Raw genomic sequence first — 14,651 nt, forward strand, 5'->3', positions numbered from 1 at the left:
AATCAATCTAAACCGAATGATTTGGTTTGGTTTTTTAGTAGGGTGGTTTGGTTTCGGTTTAAAAAATTTAGAAACCGAGTTAAATGGTTTGGTCTGTAGATTTACATTAATGGTTTCGGTTCCAAACCGATCTGAACTATATATTTATACATCTCATTTAATTTAGATACACCAAGTATACTTTAGAGTTATGTACAGTCAACTAATTTCCTAAATTAATAATCTACAAGCGAATGCCCGTGCCTTCAAACGATCAGCACACGCAAATAAATTATGGACTCTAGTGCAATACATCAATTCCTGTTCAACGAATCCAACTATGCGGAAAACAATAATCAAAGCATATTCATTGACTTGTTTAACTTGAATCAGCAAATAAATAACAAACAATTTTCTAATCCCTAACGATTGTGCCAGTGATCTTCAAGCACGACGCAACACATTTGCATTACGTACTCAACAAATGAGCATGTGCCTGAAGGTTGATAGGTAGTCGTCGGTGGTCGACCACGCATGGGAATGCAATTTCGAAGGTCGTCGGACATCGGGGAGAGTCTGGAAGTGTTGTCGAAGGGTCATCGATATCTGGGTTGCTTCGTTGGAAACAAACGAAAAAAGAAAGAAAGAAAGAGGAATCCAAATGAAATGGGAATGATCGTTAGCTCACGTAATGATTCACATATACCTCATTGCACCCACGTTCCTAATTATATGGCTACATGCCCGAACCCAACTGACTTGAAAATAAGGTTCACATTCTAATTGGTCAATGTGCACCAAAATCACGAAGAATAGGACTTTAACAAAGGAAAAGAGAAATGCCACTTAATAGGTGGCAATTTCCTATATTAGAAAGTTCACATAGGATCTCTACTATATTAGAAAGTTCTACACATACACAGAAGATCTTGAAAGAATTCCAGTCGTCCCTGTCTGTTAAGAAGAAGAAGTCATCTCTTTACCAGCTCTCATTAGGTGGCGTCCCAAAACAGTTTCAAGTAATCCTAAGCCAGCCCTCCTCTTTCACTAAGGTCATTAAAAAAAAAAGGACTGAAATAAGAGAATTATGGAAAAATAGAGAACTTTACAACATAGCGCACTTCTAAACGTTCTACTACTTCCATGTACCCAAAAAGGAAGAAAACAAACCCAGCAATAACATCACTCCCAATAAAGTAGACAAAAGATGATGAGCAGTAACAATGAAATGAGTGTTTTCTAAAATGAACCTAAGGACATAGATTACTGGTTAGAGCATCTCCAAGACTCTAACTCTTACTCTATCTTTTGCGCAAATCCAAAAATTGAGTAGAAATCCATTTAAGCTTATTGCAACACTTGACTCGAAAAAGTGAATTCATATTAGAGGGTTAGCTAAGGCAAAAATCACTAACATTCATTCGATATTTTCAATCAGCATCCTTAAGCTTACAAATCAGAGCCAAATATCTATTTTTGATAAAAACAGGGCAACAATAGGACAACAACTAAATAGAAATTGTAAACTTCTACCTTGGTTAGGCTCCAAAAATCAAAGGTCCAGTAACCACACACAATTAGGGCTCCATCTGGTCACCGAATGATACCTGAGAAAAAGAGGGGGAGAAAAACATAATGAGACTTGACAACGCGCCTAGTTTTGCCACAACCAAGTAACCACATGCAAAGTGGCTTGTTTACAGTCAAGTTAAGCATGAGAAGGCTAAACAAAGTTGTACGGAAAAACTAAAAGCTAGTGTGAGAAGGCTCAACCGGTACATGTATAAACAAAGTTGAATGGAAAAACTAAAAGATAGTGTGGGTAATTGAATAGATTGCAATTTATTTTGCAAACAAATCGCAGTAGAGTCTGACTTCAGTCATTGTGACCTAATGCAATGTGAAACAATTAAAGTGAACATAGTGGGTTCTTAAAAATATGAGTTTGTTTCACCAAATCAAACTCATTTGTGTATTAAAATCAGATTCCAAAAATTCTCAGGCCCCACTTCTTTGGGTTCCATGGCCTCCTTCATTTTGCCAAAGGTCTACGTGTTTCACTTGGTGTTGAAAATGTCCAACTCTCTCGTCAGAATATACGGAATGGGAACCAGCCTTGACTTCAAAGGAGTCAAAAGGACTGCAAACCAAGTTATTAGGCCGGACCCCTAGTGTTACTACCTTTTAGAACAAACATGTCAAAAAACTAAGTGAATGAAGCGGGGGGGGGGGGGGGGGGGGGGGGGTTTTCTACGATTGTACCGTTAATTCTTTTAAACTTTAAACAGAGCCAATTCACCAATAGATACAATGAAATGTTGAAATTCCTGGATACCACTGTTTGTTTTGAATAATCCATAAGCACAATAACCTATGCAAAAACCAAAAAACAGAAAAGGGAAACCCTAAACCTGATTCAACCTAGGTCATGACAATTATCAGATATTTACAACCAAAGCAACAATGCATTCAACCATGACGGCCCAATTGATACACAATCTAGCCAATTGATTTCATTCACAAACCTATACTACGATTTTATGGTAAATTCCTTTCGATCAAAGCCAATTCACCGATACTTACCAATAAATGCCTAAAGTTCAGGATACCAGCTATTTTTATTCGGAGAACTCATAACCTCAATGGCCTATGCAAAAACGTTTGGAAGGAGTTAAAGGCTAGATTGACATCCTTCACAATCTGCAAAGTGGGTAGTTAACAATGATTAGGTCTTTTTCTTTTTCTATATAAGCTAGTGGGAGAAAGAAGGCAGTGAAGGCAAACTAAATTAAAAGAAATACAGTCTTTCGCAAAGACAAAGAAGGAGGAAACGCAATCTTCAAGCATCAACCAACTCGGAACTGATTTTTGCTATTGGAAACTAATTTTTACAATCTTCAAAGAGAATCGTTGGTTCACTAAACAAAAACCAACACAATAAAAGCAATTCTAGTATAGTCAGATAAGTAAGTGCAAGGAAAAAGAAAGCACTTGGGGAAAGCACTTTGGTAATGCTAGTGGAAGGCTAGCGTTCTTTCGATTTCAGTAGTTCCGTGAGGCGGCGCAGTGATTCTTGTAGCAGAGCTTTGTGAAAGAGATGGGTGAGATGGAGGGGTGGGGATGTGATTTTGGTGGTTCCGCGGCACAGTGGTTGTCGTAGCAGAGGCAAAGTGGTACATTAGTCAACCTTAGTCACAGAAAATGGTACATTACTTAATTCTAGCAGTGCTTTTATGTTCCTCAACTAACATAGTAGAAAATGGATTCCACAAAGGAATCGACTCCCATCTGCTAGAATACATGGTCAGTGCTTTTGTAAATGTTCTTGAATCTTAAGGAGCAGAGGGAAAAATGTCTCCTCAAATATGTAAATGTTCTTGAAGCCCATCCTAAATGGCTTGTAAGTTCCAATATATTTGTTTAATTCCAAAGCTTCTGTCGCCAGATGATATTATAATCCAAAAGAAACCCTTTTGTATAGATTACCTGCATAACTACTCTGTATCATTTTTTTTTTAAAAAAACAACTTAGTGCAACACTCAACTTCAGTCAATGTTAATAGAGCAGGAAGAAACTAACCAAGCAAGATAGACTCCAATGAAACAATGACTGTTTTCAAGAGTAAGTTTCCAATTAGATTCAAAGAAACGTGAAGTTAGCAATGTGTAATTTTATAGACTCCAATGAAAGTCAACTTGTACGCTTTACGACAACAAAAAAAAAAGTAATTGAAGCATGCATAATGAGAGAAGTAAGATCAATTTAAAAGAAATAATAATCAAAACTACTTACCCATCCCTAGATAGATCAGCTTAGCCTGTAAACAACTCCATGCATCAATCCCCAATCTAACTTTGTGGAGACCAATTTTTGGCTGAAATCAAAGTCCAAATCAAGAAACCCAAAGTAATTTGACGGAGTAGCTAATTTTTTTTTCCTCTTCAAATAAAAAATCTGGATACTTATACACACAGACAGTGGGTTTACGATTACGAGTTTCGGAGTTTGAGGATTGGGCTTTGGGATTTTTCTAAAAATTCATCATCATCTTTGACGCAGAGAATGAGAGTGTGAGAGAGAAATACCTGGAGAGGTGGTGCGGTGATGGAGAGGATTGGTGCCGCTGATGGAGAGGTGGTGCGGTGCTGCAGGTGTTGGTGGGTCGGAGGGAGAGAGAGGGAGTCGACAGAGAGGTTTAGGCCGGTCGGTGGTGCTAGGAGAGCGATCCGAGAGAGAGAGAGAGAGAGAGAGAGTGAGTTTTTTGTCGATTTATGCCTTTCCACGAAACTATTTGTCAAAATATACGTTTTTTCAAACTATTTTTAAAAATAGTTTAAAACGCACATTCAATGTGCATCATGCACATTGGATGTGCATTATCCGCGCTGGCATATGTCAGCCGGCCAGCTGGATATCCAGCGTGTATCACGCATATCCAATGTGCATGATGCATATTCCATATGCGTGATGCATATCCAATATGCGTCATGCATATTGAATGTGAGTGATGCATTATATGTATGAATGGATCAACAGTCATTGAAGTATTGAAATGGATTGATGATTTCATTCAGAAAAAAAAATAAACTGGAGAGAGTTCTCGTAGAGGTGCGCCAATGTTAATGAATGGGACATGCGTTTTTTTGGCTCCCAAAGAGTGGAGAGTTCTCACAGCAAACGGAGTTATTGAACGACCGATGGAATATAACAGGGATACGTTGCACTTGCACCCCCCTTAGTAATAAATTGGTTATTCGAGAATGCATATACAAAAGGCGTTAACCATGTAATTGTTTTTTTTTAGATTAATGTGACAACATGGCCAAGTGGCAGGTGTTAATTACAACTAAAAACTATTTTGCATATGTCCGTTATGTATTTTTTGGAACAATTAGTATTATTTTTAATGGGCATTGAAAACAAATAATTGTTGGCAACAATGAGACAAGTAAACTGTAATGTGACCACAATCATAAATTACAAACATATTCGAAAGTTACAAACTACAAATTACGAATTTAAAAACAAAGATTTGAAATTTAAACAAGTACAAGACAACATAGCTCCATACATATGTAAATATCTTACTACTACCGATTACAAATTTGTTCCTGAACTTGACGCTTCTGCCCTGCTTCCGGAACATTTTCTTCGATTATGTCCTTCTTGTCCACACAATGTGCATGACTGTCTCTGTGATGGTTGGTGCTCAATCCAATCCATCTCGTTCCTGAACCGTGTGATTTGGGGTCGCCCTCTCCCCCGGATACGTTCTCGGTCTGGAATGATGGTTGGCCCAATGATTTCAGGCCAATACGCCTTGTCACACGGGGGCCTAAATGGTTGAGAGGCATACATTTGTATAATTGATTTGAGTGACCAAACATCGCTGAAGTATTCGAAAGGGGAAGTTTTCATGAACATGCACGTCGCAAGCACATGCGAGCACGACATCTTCCATTGTTGAAACTTGTTGCAACTGCACGTACGATTGATCATGTCAACTGAATGCCTGTGATTTCCTTTATATGGGCTCGTCTAATTCATTGGAGTCTGCACCTCGTAAGTTTGTGCCGCACGGTCAAACTCAATGACCTGGTGTCTTGATGCCTTATTCCTCCAGTATTTGTACTTTTTTATGGCAAACGTGCTCCAGTTTCCCCCCGTCTCAATTTTTTTTCGTGCTTCTACGGTTCTGTCATTGAAATAGTTCACGCTTTTGTAGAATGTCATCATAACCGTTCCCATTATTGGCAGGTGCCTAGCTTCTTTTAGGACCCCATTCAAGCTCTCTGAGATGTTTGTTGTTTCCGATCCGTAACGCCTTCCTCCATCATGCGCGAATGACCATTTCTTTAAAACCAAATCCTCCGTTAGTTCCTTGTAGACCTTTTCCTCGTCGCCGAACTTTTTAGTCTTTTCAAGCTGAGCTTTAAACTTTCGTTTTTGGATTTCCATGGCCATAACTTTTACTTGGTTGCCCACAATTTTGTTGAACCTCCTCATATAGTTTGCCCCAATGTGACGGGCAAAATAGCGATGATAAGCATGGGGGGGTCTCCAAAGTGAATCTCCTTTTATGTACGACAATAGACCAGTATGCCTGTCTGAAATTAGACACAATTCTGTTTGATTGGTGACAAAATGTCTAAGGCAGGATAAGAACCACCCCCAATTATCAGCATCCTCCTTCTCCACAATGGCAAATGCAATAGGGAATATTTGATTTTCCGCGTCCTGACTCATAGCAACCAAGATTACGCCCTTGTACTTTCCTGTTAGGAAGGTACCATGAATGCTTATCACAGGCCTGCAATGTTTGAACCCTTCGATGGCCGGCCCAAATGCCTAGAAAAGACGATCGAATGTGCGGCATCCTGGTATATTTGTATCTTTCAACACCAAGATGTACTCCGTACCTGGATTTTTAACTTTCACCGCGGCTAAGAAACTTTCGACTTCTGCATACGACTCATCCCAGTTCCCAAAATTTCTTGCTATAGCAATTTGCTTCGCAGCCCAAGTCTTCGCATACGATGGTTGGAATCCCTCTGGCCTATCTAAAATCATTGCTTGAAGGACCTTCACCTTCGTGCTTGCATCTTTTTTCACGATGGGGGCGATAATTTCAGAAATGAACCGTGCTTCAAGATTATGATGATCTTGGGTTACACTCTCCGCAACGCAAGTGTGTGGTCCTGCGTATCGACTGATTATCCACTCATCGGCATCCTTACACTTTCTTGCTCTTAGTTGCCACTGACATGGGACCGGGTTCTTGCATTTGTACACCAACATAGTCGGTGACGATGCTGATGTCTTAACCACATTATTCTGTTGCATGCTATACTTCTTCACCGTATTCTGAACCTCCTCCTTTGCAAAGAAAACCTGCCAATAAAGTTCTATTGAGCTCCTATTGTTTCACATTGTACTAAAAAAATGACTTCATCAAAATTACGAGTAATAATAAATACCTGTCCCTTAAATAGCTCACAATGTCCATCCCACCCAACGTGACTCTTATTAGGCATTTGCGGACTAGGGTCCACGATGTTCGTCCATGTTTCATCGGTGAACATGGAACTTGGCGTCTCAAACTCAGGAATCTCGTGTTCTTCGTGGTCCTCGGCCTCTAAACCATCATCAACATCCTCCTCGGAGCTTTGTGAGACCTCATCGTCATCTCCAATATTATTGTCAAATGCGCTATCGTGTTCCACGTAGTTGTTGTGTTGCTCGAAGATGGTGGAATCGTCATGCATGTCATATGCAAAGCATGTGTCGTCGCCTAAATATTGTTGTTTAGAAGGATCCCTTTCATGCGGCCTATGAGACCGTTGAGTGGAACGATGGATAGGGAGACTATTGCACTGTGATCCCCCAACTTCTTGTCTGAAATTATTATCGTCAAGAACTTCCGTGTACAGAGTGGGGGTGTAACCAGATATGCCGTCAGCAACATTGAATATTATATTGACGCCATTATCGTCAACAACTTCAACCCCAACGTATGTATACATTGTGTGAGGGAAGCTAAGAGTTGGATACGCATATGTTATTTTCATCACCGTACTCGGCAATCTTCTTGCATTAGTAATAAATTGCCTCAAATCTGTGAGAGTTATCCCGCGCGGTATTGATAATAATAGAACAGTACCCCCCGCGTACGAAGGACCGTTTGGCTGTTGGACTACCTGACCACCGACATGTACACACATTATACGTTCATTACGAGAACTGTTCATCTTTTTGCGAGTAATGAAAATAAATATCGGATTCTGATTACTGGATGAGAGGATCCCTTATATACAACAACTGCATAATGCACATACCATATGCATGATGCATATACCATGTGCATGACGCATATGGCATGTGCGTGATGCATATCACATGTGCATGATGCAATAAATCTGGCCTCCCCTGCCATGGCAGGAGAGGCAGGAGAATCTACCAGCTTTGAATACGTATGTGCATCATGCATATGGCATGTGTGTGAGGCAATATTTCTGGCTCCCTCTGCAATGGTAGAGGAATCCGACAGCTTTGAATCAGACTTACTACTGTTCTTTGAATCAGACTTACTACTGTTTAATACTATTACACACTTTCCAACAGCTTTGCATCAGATTTATCCTATATGCATCACGCGTTGTGTTTTTCTTGACCTTATCCCATTCTTTACTTTTTTTACTCCACTTTCTTTTTTGTTCCAAAAAGTAAAAAATAAATGTCCGAATTAAAGAACCAACCTTTTTTTTTTATTTAAGAACAACTCCAATCAATTAAGTTCAACAAAAAGTACAGGGCACAAACATCCCATGAACCAACCAATTAATAAATGACCCGACAATAACATGCCCAGCAACATGCAACTGCAAAATGAGCACCATTGGCATATCCCTCTATTCAGGTGTTTGTTATGAGATACACAAAGTTGCAGATTTCCTATTTGACATTTAAAATAATTATTTACAAACACAGCTCACGAAAACAGCCATTAAGGCATAAGCCTTTTGGCATTAAGCCAATCACCGGGCACACAGCCAATAGTTTAGAAATACTTTAGTATAGAAACTTGATTCACCGACTCGTCACCTATCCACAAGCCAAACATTTTAGTATAGAAATACTTTTAAGGATTTAACAAATGCATTAACAATGTTCTGCATCAATTCAACTATTTAGCAATTGCCGAACAAAAGTAAATTGACCAATTCGTACCCAAAACCAAGAATTCCACAATTTCACACATTATCAACAGAACCACTGATCGATTTCTGACTATAGAATTCTATAAGTTTCAAAGAATACTACAAGACCACCACCACTAGCAAGAAGACTTCTAGTACATCAATCTAGATATAAAATTTGCCCAAATTGGACTACGAATGACTAAGATATGCTCAATTGAAATTACACATCTAAAACAGAAACTACAGACCCAGCAGAACAGTCTGCGATCGAATGCTCATTAAAAATCACATACTCAATCTTTTCCAATAATTCCAACACCAAAACATCACCAATTAATCAATGTTTGAGACTCATCAGCATCCATAGTCAGTAAGTACGTTTAACTATGACAAAATTGATGAAGAACGTTGCTCTAAAACCTGCCCAGATTTCCAGAATTGACAAACCATCAACTTTGGGACAAAAACTGATTTTTCCTAGAAGGAACTAAGGCACAAATCATACATATTCAGAAAGGTATGTAAGTCTAGTTTCAGAATCAAGAAACGGTGCGTAAAACCGATACCCGAGCAAGAAGTTATGCCCGTTTTTCTAACATGTGTCTGTGCTGTCAGCACAGACGCGAATCTGACTGCAGCCCGGTTCAAGATTTTTATCTTTTTCCAGGTTTCTCAGAAAATTCTGAAATTTTTACAACATAAACTAAACTCATAGAGGCATCTCCAGTAAAATTATCAGAAAATAAAATGATCAGCAAGTCGACAAGAAATATTCATAAAAAACAGGACAGATTCAATTCTGCTCAAAACACAGTTATGCATATTCATATGTTATACACGAATTTTCAAGAATAAACTCAACTCCAACCTAAAAAACCCTCTCCCATGGCATCAATTCAGTGCATATTAGATGTAGAATGTAAGACCTAGCATGGGAAACATAAAATTCAACACTTAAAAGATGAAAATTACCTAATTAAGCTTCAATAACCCTTATTTCCCTTTCTTCCTTCTTCTTTCTCTCCTCACGGCTGATCTCTCTCTCTCTCTCTCTCTCTCTCTCTCTCTCTCTCTCTCTCTCTCTCTCTCTCTCTCTCTCTCTCTCACGTTGGAACAAACCTTCCTGGTGGGTTTTCTTTTTCTTTTTTCTTTTGTTTTAAAAGAACTCACACACACACAACACGAGATGAATCCGACCGCGCCTCTTTTGGAGTTCTAGGGTGGAAGTTTCTGGTAAATGAATATGCCTCCATGACCACCTCCGTTATGAATTTTTGTACATTATTTTTGGAGTCCTTGGTGAATTTAGACCCGTGTAAGTTAATTCTACGTAAAATTGGACAGAGTTTTGTTTGTATGTTGGGCTATCCCGACGTCTAAGCGTCTCAAATAAATAGCAAAAACAATAACAAAATCATTCAATGTCCACACTGATCCATTTGCCATCCTAATTACCATTACAATTATAAAAATTCCACAATCAAAACCCACGCCAGGTTGTGCTAATCCTACTAATCGATTATGCAAATCAAATAAAGCACAAAATTAAAAAGAAACGTACCTGTATGTCAACCTCTGGCCCTACCCCTACCCCTACCCCTACCCTTACCTCTACCCCCACCTCTACCCCTTGTAGCATCAACGACCTTCTCGTGGTTAGTGCCCCCATGCTTCTTGTGAAGATGTCCTCCAGTACCACAACGCGGAGGCCTAGAGACACGCGTAGTCCTACGCGGCCCATCTGGGGTAACATGACCTCCACCTTCCATGTCAACTTCCTCCTCCTCCTCCACCTCCTCTCCCCCCTCCTCCTCTGGTGTCTCCTCGGACTGAATTACTGTCTCTGTAAGCTGTGTGACTTGACCTAGTGAACTCCCATGCTGCGACTCTACCATCATTTTCCTCTTCAAAAGCGACCTACACTCAGAAATGGTCTCTCCACCACCAACAGTGGATATCTGCATGTTGGCCCAATCAAAGTCAGAAGGAGTTTGCAATTGTGAACCCCCTGCCCCTGCCGTTGGTGAGTAGTTAAGTAATGGACTCATCGAGACCCCATCCATATTTAATACAGCTGAACTGAAAGGAGTGGAAAGCTCAGAAGGGTGCACTGGTCCTCCTGAACTACTTGTTGCAATGGGTTCCTCGAATTGGTATTCTGCGTGAGTATCTTTGGGAGGACCCTGAGGCTGGTGCTGCGGTAGAGGCTGGTTCTGTTGGTGGACCCCTGCTTCTGCTTGTAAATGGGGGTTCATATGGTAAAAGTCCTCATCAAATTCCTCCTGTACTTGTGGATCCCATATCTTATGCTCAGGAGCTATCTTTCGGAATAACTTCTCTTGGAATTTCAAGCACTCGACTCCTTTCTGTGCCATTGCCTGAACCGTCTCAGCAGAGAGGTTTGGCATAGAAAGCCTCTCAAACAATTGCATCTGCATTACAATGTATTTTAAAAAAAAGTTACATACATGAAAGTAAATGGAAGATTAAAAAGAGTAATATCATCATATATATTACCGCTATGTTTTTAGCTGCACCCATCTTACTAACAAAACGTAAGGTAATCCTTTCGTACCAATCTAGGTACGGGTCGTTAGCGGGGTAGACAAGCATGTCAGGATTGGTAATGTTTACAATACTGTTGGCCCTATCATTCCACAAACGTATCGGCTTGCTCCAATTCTTCACACCATTCCTAAGATCCATACCGTGAAACTCCCCTAGAGACTTAGAGGGGGGGGGGGATGGTTTGTCTCCCTCCAAACTGAAGCAACACCCGCTCTGGCTGGTGCTGCTCAACATGAGAGAACTGAATGAGTGGGACACTTGCCATCCAAACACCTCTTCCAGCACTACAAAATCTTGGCAAAGATTGGATCAAGTCCTCAGTGTACGGCTGCCACACCACCTAAGAAAGAAATTTTTTTAAAAAAACATAAGAAACTAAATCATAAGCACTCCTTCCGTCCTAAATTGTTGGTATGATGTGAAAAGAGGGGTAATTTTTGGCTCCAAAATCAGATATGTTCGTGCATATTTTGTAAATGACGATGAGTTAAAGAACTAATTAAGAACTCTAATTTGGTTTCAGATTTTTGTACAAATTGTAAACAAAATTACTTTTATTTATGATCCACAAATCACAAGTTTTTTCGTAAAGGACCAACAATTGGTGAGAAATTAACGGACAGTAACATAAACAATAACCTCGTCTGGCCTCTGCACGTCTAAAGAGAACCGGTAATGTCCAACAACATGGGTCGGCAAATTCGGTGAGTGAAATTCATCGTCCCACCTACACAATTACAAAATTAATATATCAATGGCCTCAAATGATACCAAGCAACATTAATATATTAGTGAAGAATAAGCATTTCAATACAAAATGTAAATGACATCTTTACTTAAGAAACCGTACCGTCCACTAAGAGGAGAATCACGACGAATGACCCGCTTCCCATTACGTGCGGGGGCAAGGAAAGGAAAGCGCTCCCATCCCCAAACTTGCAAGAGTATGAACATCCCCCCCAAGTCTTTTGATCCAACAGTAGAGCCAAAGTCTAGGTAATGGTAAAGGGTGGCTAGGCAAGCGCTCCCCCAACTGTAAGTACCAGCAAGTTGAAGGTCATCAAGCAAAGACAAGAAGTATAGGTGGACATGGGAACTAGATTGGTCCGGCAAAACTATGCCACCTATAAGTTGTAGAATGTAACCCCGAGCTTTCCTCAATACCGTGACTTCGTCATCTCCCTCCTCGACCTTTCCGTTAAAGTTATCACGCAACCATTTCAAACTAACCTTAAACCCACTCATAACTTCTCCCGGTGGATCCAACCCTAGTAGACGTTCGCATAATTCTTTTTTCTTATCTTTGTCAAATCTTGAGTCCCCAGTAACCGGTCTACCATCAACTGCGAGACCGGTAATTATTTCCACATCCTGTAGGGTTACAGTGGACTCGCCTGAACGCAAATGGAATGTGTGAGTCTCTGGCCGCCAACGCTCAATGAGTGCGGTGATGAAAGCACGGTCCAAAGTTATAAACGGCATCTCCAAAATTCCACCAAAACCAGCTTGGTATATTAACTCAACAATGCGGGGTGAAGGCCGCTCCAATAGTTGTAAATTGTTATCATTGCGACGACATATCAACGTGGCATTTTCAACTTTAGAATCCCCCTGAATAACATTGTAACATATGCTTTACTTTTACGAATACTTCAAATTCATTACAACAAATTCATGTTATAAGACATAGTAAGTTTTAAGATAATGACTTCTTACATAGCCTTCCCATACAGCACGAGAATGGTGCTGTTTCTGTAGCACAAGTATGGAGCCGTCAGTAGGCCCCGGATCAATACTAGCGCCATCCATGATATAACCTGCAAGTACGAAAATTATTATCATAAGTCCAGCCATGAAAAATATGCAGTAAATCTTCATTACTAAGTATAGCCTTCATCTATACAAAAGTCAGGCCATGAAGAATATTACTGAAACCACTATGCCAGCCTAATAAAATGTAAACGCACTAACAGATATGGATTCAAAGCCAATGGAAAGTACAACGGTGATTTATGAACTTTAGTTTTGGACTCAACTTGCCTTGTTTTGTCTTGTTTGATATTAATTCTTAATAGAAAGCAAACAAACAATTTTCCAGTCATGACAAAGACAAGCAAAACTTCCAAAGAGGAATCCTAACAAAGCTACCTACGTTAGCAACCTCATCACACATGATCACAAAAAATTTCTAGGTTCAACATAAATATTTTCTCACACTCACATGATATAATTGTGTCACTACTAGCCTCATTTTACACCTAGAAAACAAACTTTTCTTAGGGTTAGCCAAAAGTTCTCTCACCCATGGGAGAGGTAAATGAAGCTTTTATGCCAAGAAGTGAGGGTATTGACATTATGGAAGGAGGGAGCCGCACACAACCATCGATCTTGATGGCTTAGTTTAGTAGTCTTCGTAGGACTGACGCTGGGAAAAGACTCCAGATAGGCGGGCCTCCGATTACAAGGAAGATCGAATTCCTTACTTTTAGGGGTGCGGGCCTACGAAGAATCAAAGAGGGATGTTTTGGGCATTGTCAAAATCAGGGTTCAGGTCGGCCCTGCATTGACGAAACACATCTACCAATAGTGGCGGCTTCAGGAATTTTTTTAAGGGTGTTCAACAAGAATCAATGGCGGAACTATGTTGGGGCTTGGCCCCTCGACCCCGATACCCTGAGCTCTCGAGTTTTGAAATTTTTTTATTCTGTATATACCTGATTTTTAATATTATTGATAATTATTCGCATGTAGCTACTTATTATCTTAATAATTTTGATTTGATAAAAAAACCAATTCTTATACATTTTCATTTCTTTCATAAATAAAAAATAAGCACGTAACATTTTAGTAGTCTGACGAAAGAAATACAAAATGATTGGTATACTTCAACTGCATTAAGTTAGAATCATTTCAATGTATTGGAAAAAAAAACTTTTATGATATACGTTCCGATAAAAAAAATATATGTCCACTAAACCGGCCCTCCCGAGTTCACAATTCTTGCTCCGCCACTAACAAGAACTTAATTTTTTTGACCATACAAGAAAAAAACATATACAGAAAAGGCTTAAATATACTGAAATTGATGTTTTGCCTAAAATATATGAAAGGGCATACTCTATATGAAAAGGCTTAAATATACTGAAATTTCACAATATGATAGATTTTTTTGGAGTTCAAAGTGGCGTACAAGTACAGGGGGGTTTCCTTTCATTGGTTTTAGGCTTTTGAATGTGCATTGTCTTTCGTCCTTGGTCTTTCTTTTGTATGTTGGTGGCATCCCTTAATGCCTTTTCTATGAATTTACTAAAAGACGAGCGGTCAGGTCGGTTGTCCGATTAAATTTTTCATCCCCCCTTAGAAGCATATTTGACATTTCCTAAACACAAGCACTTTTAAAGTTA

At 39.6% G+C, this 14,651-nt stretch overlaps 2 protein-coding genes and 1 long non-coding RNA gene across 3 annotated transcripts; all 3 read right to left on the reverse strand.

Moving 5' to 3' along the window:
- Window positions 1-638: 638 nt before the first annotated feature.
- LOC131315697 (uncharacterized) lies at window positions 639-4,209 on the reverse strand. The gene is made up of 4 exons (XR_009196866.1): window positions 4,066-4,209; window positions 3,773-3,854; window positions 1,513-1,586; window positions 639-1,026 (listed from the first exon to the last, which is right to left on the reverse strand). It is a non-coding gene; the product is annotated as an uncharacterized LOC131315697 (long non-coding RNA).
- Window positions 4,210-5,518: 1,309 nt separating this feature from the next.
- Window positions 5,519-7,503, reverse strand: LOC131317297 (uncharacterized). Its single transcript, XM_058346856.1, has 3 exons — window positions 6,958-7,503; window positions 6,400-6,871; window positions 5,519-6,255 (listed from the first exon to the last, which is right to left on the reverse strand). The coding sequence occupies exons 1-3, from the start codon at window positions 7,501-7,503 to the stop codon at window positions 5,519-5,521; spliced, it is 1,755 nt and encodes a 584-aa protein (XP_058202839.1).
- A 3,468-nt stretch (window positions 7,504-10,971) lies between these two features.
- LOC131315698 (serine/threonine-protein phosphatase 7 long form homolog) lies at window positions 10,972-13,076 on the reverse strand. Its single transcript, XM_058344890.1, has 5 exons — window positions 12,964-13,076; window positions 12,098-12,858; window positions 11,887-11,974; window positions 11,197-11,587; window positions 10,972-11,111 (listed from the first exon to the last, which is right to left on the reverse strand). Exons 1-4 carry the CDS (start codon window positions 13,054-13,056, stop codon window positions 11,408-11,410), a joined length of 1,122 nt encoding a protein of 373 aa, XP_058200873.1. The 5' UTR covers window positions 13,057-13,076; the 3' UTR covers window positions 10,972-11,111; window positions 11,197-11,407.
- Between the last annotated feature and the right edge of the window lie 1,575 nt (window positions 13,077-14,651).

Source organism: Rhododendron vialii, chromosome 2a, assembly GCF_030253575.1.
Source record: "Rhododendron vialii isolate Sample 1 chromosome 2a, ASM3025357v1".
NCBI lineage: Eukaryota > Viridiplantae > Streptophyta > Magnoliopsida > Ericales > Ericaceae > Rhododendron > Rhododendron vialii.

Excerpts from the sequence above, each read along its gene's own strand:
- LOC131317297 (XM_058346856.1), bottom strand. The coding sequence starts at position 7,503 with ATGTATACATACGTTGGGGTTGAAGTTGTTGACGATAATGGCGTCAAT. Across the intron at positions 6,872-6,957 it reads GTGAGCTATTTAAGGGACAG|GTTTTCTTTGCAAAGGAGGA; the intron begins GTATTTATTATT and ends CTTTATTGGCAG. Across the intron at positions 6,256-6,399 it reads GGTGAAAGTTAAAAATCCAG|GAAAGTACAAGGGCGTAATC; the intron begins GTACGGAGTACA and ends CCTTCCTAACAG.
- LOC131315698 (XM_058344890.1), bottom strand. The coding sequence starts at position 13,056 with ATGGATGGCGCTAGTATTGATCCGGGGCCTACTGACGGCTCCATACTT. Across the intron at positions 12,859-12,963 it reads GTGCTGTATGGGAAGGCTAT|GGGGATTCTAAAGTTGAAAA; the intron begins GTAAGAAGTCAT and ends AATGTTATTCAG. Across the intron at positions 11,588-11,886 it reads ACGTGCAGAGGCCAGACGAG|GTGGTGTGGCAGCCGTACAC; the intron begins GTTATTGTTTAT and ends TTTCTTTCTTAG.